This window comes from Manihot esculenta, chromosome 12, assembly GCF_001659605.2.
Source record: "Manihot esculenta cultivar AM560-2 chromosome 12, M.esculenta_v8, whole genome shotgun sequence".
In the NCBI taxonomy this organism is placed as follows: Eukaryota; Viridiplantae; Streptophyta; class Magnoliopsida; order Malpighiales; family Euphorbiaceae; genus Manihot; species Manihot esculenta.
This window is the reverse complement of record NC_035172.2, coordinates 30,351,718-30,359,414: the sequence shown is the minus strand read 5'-3', so window position 1 is coordinate 30,359,414 and position 7,697 is coordinate 30,351,718. Positions and strand designations below refer to the sequence as shown.

The 7,697-nt window shown below is 40.2% G+C and overlaps 1 protein-coding gene across 1 annotated transcript; it reads right to left on the bottom strand.

Annotated features, from left to right (window-relative positions):
• Positions 1-4,876: 4,876 nt before the first annotated feature.
• Positions 4,877-7,216, bottom strand: LOC110628022 (probable indole-3-acetic acid-amido synthetase GH3.1). The gene is made up of 3 exons (XM_021774459.2): positions 6,821-7,216; positions 6,615-6,716; positions 4,877-6,526 (listed from the first exon to the last, which is right to left on the bottom strand). Exons 1-3 carry the CDS (start codon positions 7,129-7,131, stop codon positions 5,161-5,163), a joined length of 1,779 nt encoding a protein of 592 aa, XP_021630151.1. The 5' UTR covers positions 7,132-7,216; the 3' UTR covers positions 4,877-5,160.
• Positions 7,217-7,697: the final 481 nt, after the last annotated feature.

Sequence of the window (7,697 nt, the reverse complement as noted above, 5' to 3'; positions counted from 1 at the left end):
AATGGGACAGAATTCGTGAATCAAGATTGCAGTAAATGGTTGAAAGAAAAAGGCATCATTCATCAGAAATCATGTCCATACACTCCACAACAAAATGGAGTAGTAGAAAGAAAACACAAACACTTGTTACAAGTTGCAAGGGCTTTGATGTTCCAGTCAAATCTACCCAAAAGGTTCTGGGGTGAATCCATACTTACAGCTACCCACATCATTAATAGACTCCCTAGCTCAGCGATCAACTGGGAAACTCCTTATTTTCGCCTACATAAAGAAGCCCCCAACCTTCACCTACTTAAAACTTTTGGTTGTCTATGTTTTGCAACCAACACTTTGCCCCACAAAACAAAGTTTGAAGAAAGAGCTTTTAAGAGTGTCTTCCTTGGGTATATCCCTGGAATGAAAGCCTACAAGGTCTATGCTTTGGATCTTAACAAAACCCTAATTTCTAGAGATGTCATATTTCATGAAACCATTTTTCCCTTCAAAACCCAGCAGGACACTCATGAACTTCCCAAAACAGTTTTACCAAACCCAATCTCAGAACCTGAGTTAGCAGTATCACCCCAAATACATACCCACAGTCCTTCCATAGACATTCATCCCCATGAAACCCCAACAACCACAGACTCTACATATGCAGAGGAAGCCCCCATCACATCTGAATCACTAGACATCTCAGCAGAAGACACTGAAGAAATCACAGATACAATGCCAATAAGGAGAAGCACAAGATTACCAACTAAACCTAGATGGCTAAATGACTTTATTGCAACGTCCATACATACTAATAATCCTGGTGTATCCCCCAATATCTCAGGTAAATCTCCTAATAGCTTATCCTGTTTCATTTCCGAACCTACCTTTACACCTCATTACTTGAGCTTTGTGGCAAACATATCTATGTTTCATGAACCTAAGTCATATCTTCAAGCAAAAGAGGACAACAGATGGGTGCAAGCTATGTAGGATGAGCTAAGTGCACTAGAGCTAAATAATACTTGGTATCTGACTAGCCTACCAAAAGGAAAAAAAAGCCATTACCTCTAAATGGGTTTACAAAATCAAGCATCGGCCAGATGGATCTGTTGACAGATTTAAAGCCAGATTGGTGGCCAAAGGTTTTCACCAACGGCCTGGAATTGACTATACTGATAATTTTTCTCCAGTCGCTAAACTAGTTACTGTGAGAATGTTCCTAGCTATAGCCACCACCAAAAGGTGGCCAGTGCATCAATTAGACATCAACAACGCCTACTTACATGGTCATATAGATGAAGACTTATATATGCTACCCCCAGAAGGCTATGACAAAGCCCAATCAGGTCAAGTATGCAAACTTATCAAAAGCATCTACGGTCTTAAACAAGCAGGGAGAATGTGGAATAAAGAACTCACAAATTCTTTGAAGCAGTACGGATTCACACAATCTTCTTTTGATCACTGCATATTCACAAAATCACAAAACGACAGGTTTTTAACTTTGCTCGTTTATGTTGATGACATACTCATAGCAGGAAATTCAGAGGAAGACATAGTAAATGTAAAAACATACCTTGACAAACTTTTCACCATTAAAGATCTGGGTTATGTCAAATATTTTCTCGGATTGGAGGTTGCACGTTCTGAAGTTGGCCTTTTCCTTCACCAAAAGAAATATGTGTTAGATATCCTCCAAGAAGCAGGCTTTATGCATGCTAACACATCTAACTTCCCTCTACCACAAGGGCTTAAACTAGATAATACAACAGGACCGGTTTTGACAGATCCAGACAAATACCGCAGACTAGTAGGTAAGCTACTTTACCTCGGAGTTACCAGGCCGGACATCTCATACGCAACGCAGCACCTCAGTCAGTTCATGCAGCAGCCTCGACAGCAACACTGGGATGCGGCTCTCCATGTACTCCGATACTTGAAAGGCCATCCATCACGAGGCCTCTTTTTCCCAACCCAAAATAACTTCAAGATCCGAGCTTTCTCCGACGCAGATTGGGCGTCTTGCCCGCTGACCAGAAAATCACTCACCGGCTACTGCGTTTTCCTCGGACAATCCTTGATCTCCTGGAAAACAAAAAAACAAAATACCGTTAGCAGATCATCAGCCGAAGCCGAGTACAGAAGTATGGCAGCAACAGTATGTGAACTTAAATGGATTACTTATCTATTACAGGACTTCCATGTCGAACCAGTACTTCCTATTCCCTTGCACTGCGATAATCAAGCAGCACAGCACATCGCAGCCAATCCGGTCTTCCACGAAAGAATGAAGCACCTGGAGATCGATTGTCATATCGTACGTGATCACCTCTCTAAAGGGTTTATTTCGACAGTGCATGTGCCATCTCGGCAACAAATCGCCGATCTGCTCACCAAACCCCTTGGTGCGGCGCATTTTCAAACCCTACTGTCCAAGATGGGATTTAACGAAATTAGGGCATCTCCATCTTGCGGGGGGGCTGAAGAGACTTAATATACTGGACCCAAACGACGCCGTTGAAGGAAAAAGAGAGGCACAATATCAGAATTGGAAACGACGCCGTTTATGAAGAAGTAAAACGACGCCATTTTATTTATAGTTATAGCACATCCTAGAAGCTTCCAGAATATTGTAGAGAGCCAAAAATTGTTACAAAATCAGTTACTTTTCAGTTACTCAGCATGTATATAAACACAATTATCATTCAATAAAAGATATACATTTTTTCCTCTACCAAACACAATTATTTTCACAGACACAAAAATAAAAAGAAGAAAAGGAGATTCTTAACACCTTTAGGAAAGTGAAAATCAATATACCTCTGTTAGATGCTGTGAAACAGATTCCCAGGTACGCAAAATTTCTGAAAGAACTGTGTACCAACAGAAGGAAGCTTGCTGAAAGAGAAAAAGTAAGTGTAGGTGAGGTTGTTACTGCTGTGATAAAAAGAGAACTGCCAACTAAATGCAAAGATACGAATGTTTGCTATTTCTTGCAAAATTGGCAATGTTGGGATAAAGAAAGCTATGTGTGATCTAGGTGCATCAATTAATGTTATGCCTCTTTCTATTTATAATTCTTTGAATGCAGGTATACTAAAAGACACAAGAGTAGTGATTCAGTTGGCTGACAGATCTGTGGTGTATCCAAAAGGAGTTTTAGGAGATGTTCTAGTACAAGTAGATGAACTTGTCTTTCCAGCAGACTTTTATGTGATTGATACAAAGGGGGACAATGGTAACACCACTTCAGACATCCTACTTGGACGCCCTTTCTTAAGCACGGCCAGAACCAAGATAGATGTGCATGATGGCACTCTCACCATGGAATTTGAAGGGGAAATTATTAAGTTTAATATTTATGATGCTATGAAATATCCCCATGATATGTCCCCTGTTTATGGTTTAGATATCATTGATTGTTTGAGTCAGGAAACTTTTGATATGAATCAAGATGATGCACTAAACAATGACATTTGCAAGAATGAGAGCCAGAAAGAGTCAGAACTAAAAGAAACAGTCTGCAGCATTCAACAAGTGAGTTGCATCCAAACGCAAAGAGAACAGGAACTGAAAGGCACTCTTTAGCTTGGATCGCAGGAAGCCGAGGCACCACTTCAGTCAGGATCGCAAGTCGGCTCTTCCAACTCTCCAACACAGACAGGCCTTGCACAGAAGGAGAAAGCTGAAACCAGTTCAGCCAGACATCCCACTCAGACAGACACTTGTCCCCCCAAGCAGCATGTTGTTACTACATTAGGAATGTGGCGTGTATGTTGGAGCTTGTATGGCATTTTTTCTATATTTATCATTCAATTTTCTAAATAAAAATGGTAGAGAAAGCGTTGTATGTTGTTACTACACCAGAAAAAATAAACTAGAGTGTCCCTTTTCATCTTCTTCCGCAGATTTGTGTGTTTGGTTTTTACAGTGTTTGCGTGGATTGTTTATCTGACAGAACCTACTCTTGTACAAAGAGTAGAGGAACTTCCAACAACAGCAAGGCAAGAAAACGGCTGAAAATACTGTGATTTGTGCAAATCGCATAAATACCGATGAGGATGGAGATTGTATAACTCTCTAGCGTCTTTTATTGCGCCTTCCGAATTAAATCTCTCAAGCTACCACCACTGATATCCATCGGCCTGTGAATAGAGGGAAGCTCAGATCTAGGTTCTACAATCTATAAAACATGCAGGAGGGAGGAGCATATCTAAGACGATTGAAGAGGAGCATATCTAAGACGATCGAAGAACATTCACCTGTACACAAGCCAACAAAAATACCAACTACAAAGAGAAAAAATATAGGGTAATTGCAGATCAAAATAAACCATCCCCTAAACAACCGGATCTGCTATCCCAAAAATAAGATAAAAGAAAAAAATAACAAAATACAACAGAATAAAGAAATAAAACTATTCCGATGACGGGGAGCCACTCTTCAGGCAAAAGGGAGGAGGTCTAGGCAGAAGGGACCGACAATAGATGGAGGAAAAAGAACACAAGAATCCAGAGAAAACTCTATTTCTTCTCACTAGAGAGAGAGGGATATAGCTTTTAAGGGATTGCCTCACTGAAGTATTAATTTTTCAGTTCAGAAAACGAAGCCAGCAGCAAACAGTCTCTCTCTCTGCCACATATAATATATATATAAGCAAGCTTTAAATGACTGAGGAATCTGTAGCACGTGCACTAAAATCCATGCACATAAACCCTACATATCCAAATAAAAACTCATAAAAAAAAAACCCTCAGGAAGATGGATAAACAAAAAATTAACATCAACGGATATAAAACAGTTGCAGTTCAAGCCTTTCTCTTTTAATTAACATCTTTTCTGCAGATGGTAAGGAAAGCCGAACCAACAAAAAAAAAAAAAAAAAAAAAACGCACAGAGAAAGAGCAAAGGATTCCACTGGACAAACAAACATCAAATGGACAATTACATCATGCGTAGTACAGATTATGTGAACTTATTACACTAACACAGCTGACATTGTGCTATTTTAAAAGACACTTTTAAAAGCTATTTTTATGAAAAAGAGACAGACATATAAAGAGAGTAGTTGCTGTCACTCTTCGATAAAAAAAAAGTAGTTGCTGTCACTGAGCTATCTTCCAAAAGATGGCCTTTTTTTTAAAAAAAAATATATGCAATTTTTTCTTCTTTTCGGCCATGCGTTCAACGGCGTCGTTCTGGTGTCCAATGTGGTAGAGATGGGCTAAAATGTTTTGACACCACCCTTGAGTCTAGCAGTTCCATGATCGGTGTGAAGCTGACGCACCTTGGCACCTTGTATTGGTTAATAGATGCACCCCTTGAAATTGCATAATCCATGAGCTCCTCAAAGGTGTCATTTTTCACCACCCTAATCTCCAGTGGCCCGATTGAGTTATCAGCTACTCGCCCTTGTCTATACACCGTGTTCAGTGACTCTTCAATGGCTAGGCAGCACTGATTCAAGACCTCGTTGGTTGGTGAATTTGCTGGATCTTGAACAAGCAACTCCCAGTATATCACGTAGTGACCTGGGATTGTTTTGGTTTCTGCATAGCTAGTGTACTCAACAACACTGGTTTTGAACTCACGTAAAAGTGAGGAAGCATTTTCAATGCCCTTCTGCAACTCAGCCTCATCAGTTTTGTCCGAGTCAATACTCAATAAAACATTCTTTCTCCTTATGAATCGAAATTGTGGAGCCTTGTTGTAGAACCCAGTGACCCGAAGGATGTCCCCGACTCGGTACCTGTAGAGACCGGAATAGGTAGTGATAACAAGTTCATATTCTTTGCCAACTTCAACATCAGCAAGGTCCAAAAGACGTGGAGGACTGTCACAGGAAGCTGAGGGTTCCTGGGGCAAGAACTCGAAGTAACCCATGTTTGGCATGATTGTGTAACAAACATCAGATGGTTTGCACATTGGCTTTAGGTTAAGCCCAAAGTAGCACTCAGAGGAAGCATACATTGTGGAAGCCATGGGCAACCCAGCACTATAATATTCAAGCGTGGGAATATATTGGGCCATGGCTCCTGTTATAATGACTTCTAGATATTTTGTATTGGGCCATATTCTTTTGATGATACCTTCCCAGTTATCTTCTGAGCATTGTTGTGTAATGAACTCCGCGAGCTCAGAGTTAGGCTTCAAAATTTTGCTCATGCATTCCCTTACTGATGGGTCAGTTACTTTAGGGTTTAAGGTACCGGAGGAGATATCCTCAACGAGTTGCTTCCAGTTGACCTGAAGGAAACGAATGGCCCTAAGAAGACCAGAGGCGAAAACTGCACCAACTCGGAGGACTTCTTCACGCATAATGAGGCCACATAGCATTTGGCTGTACATGCTCTGGAAGGAGTCTGCGCAGAGAATAGTCTCGTCGGGGCTAGTGTATACGTTGTAAGGATCATATGGCCTGTTTTTGAAGTGCTCACTCTTGTAGTAGCTTGTAAGGACCGGACGTGCCAAAAGCCCACTTGGAGTCTTTGTCTCAGCCTTCACAAACAAGAAATTCAGAGCCTTCCCTTTGTCCATTCCCGGAACATAACTGCCAGAAAACAGCAGAGGAAATTTGTCAACTTGGTAATTCAAACCCGCAAAGAAAAATGAAACCAACACATTTGGTATATACATACAGATTCATGACAGGCATAAGAAGACTATATAACAACCGGCGACGGTCCAACTCTTCTTGAATTGTCGGCATAAGTTTTCTCTCACCGGCAGAAGTACCAGAACTGCAAGTCCCATATATGATTTTCTTCAGAACTCTTTTTTGTTTCATTGAACACGAAAAGGAAAAAAAATTCAACAGGTAATCAATATTTGTAGTAATTCTTACCTAGTGAGAAACTCAGAGACAGGGTAAGTAGAAAAGATTGCAGAGCGGTCACCATTAGCTATACGCTGAATTTGAGGCTGGATGTCCTCGTAAGTGACCACAGGGATTTTAGCCTTGAAGATTTCTCTGTCAGTTGGTCCTTGGAGTTTATATTGCTTAAGATATTCAGTGTCAGAATTCCTACAGAGTATCTCTGCAAGAACCCTTTCCTGCACCGAGTCTACATTGCTTGTCATCTCTTCAATGAACTGAAGAGCCTTTGCATTGTTCTCGCATGTAGAGGGATCCGGTGAGGACGAATCAACGGCCATGATCAAGATGGAGAACAAGATCAAGATCAAGAGAGAAAAGAGAGATGGCTATAGCAAGCAATGTTGTGTGTGTTTCTTTCTTTCTTGGCCGTGAAAGTGAGGTATGCAGCGAAGGCTATATATAGGAAAAGACAGGTAGCCTCTCCCTTATCTCACAAGAAATTATACAATATAGTACATCCGTAATTTTATATAATATGGCCAATATAAAATGATAATTCAATTGAAAAAGAAAAGGCAAACGAACTACTAAAGAGTCCTACCAAATAATAATTACTGCATATTATTTTCTTTTTAAAAAAATAAAATAAATTAAATAACGATTTAAGGTAAATTAAATTACTATAAATTGATGAACTTGTAATATATTATTAATTTTTCTAGTGATAAAGTTTACACATACCCATATACGTAGAACAAATTTGCTGACGGATATTCATTAGCAAAACCTTTTAGCATTATTTTTGTTTGAGAGCTTTGGCCGGGTGACAAGAAGACACATAGGGACCACGCCACGTCACTTTTGCTATTTAGGAACCGACATATATGGTCCACATATTCTGCCA

What these genes read in the sequence shown, in the direction of transcription:
- LOC110628022 (XM_021774459.2), bottom strand. Translation starts at nt 7,131, where the DNA reads ATGGCCGTTGATTCGTCCTCACCGGATCCCTCTACATGCGAGAACAAT. An exon ending in GTCTCTGAGTTTCTCACTAG is followed by an intron (nt 6,717 to 6,820) that starts GTAAGAATTACT and finishes TGGGACTTGCAG; the next exon opens with TTCTGGTACTTCTGCCGGTG. An exon ending in CTTATGCCTGTCATGAATCT is followed by an intron (nt 6,527 to 6,614) that starts GTATGTATATAC and finishes GTTTTCTGGCAG; the next exon opens with TTATGTTCCGGGAATGGACA.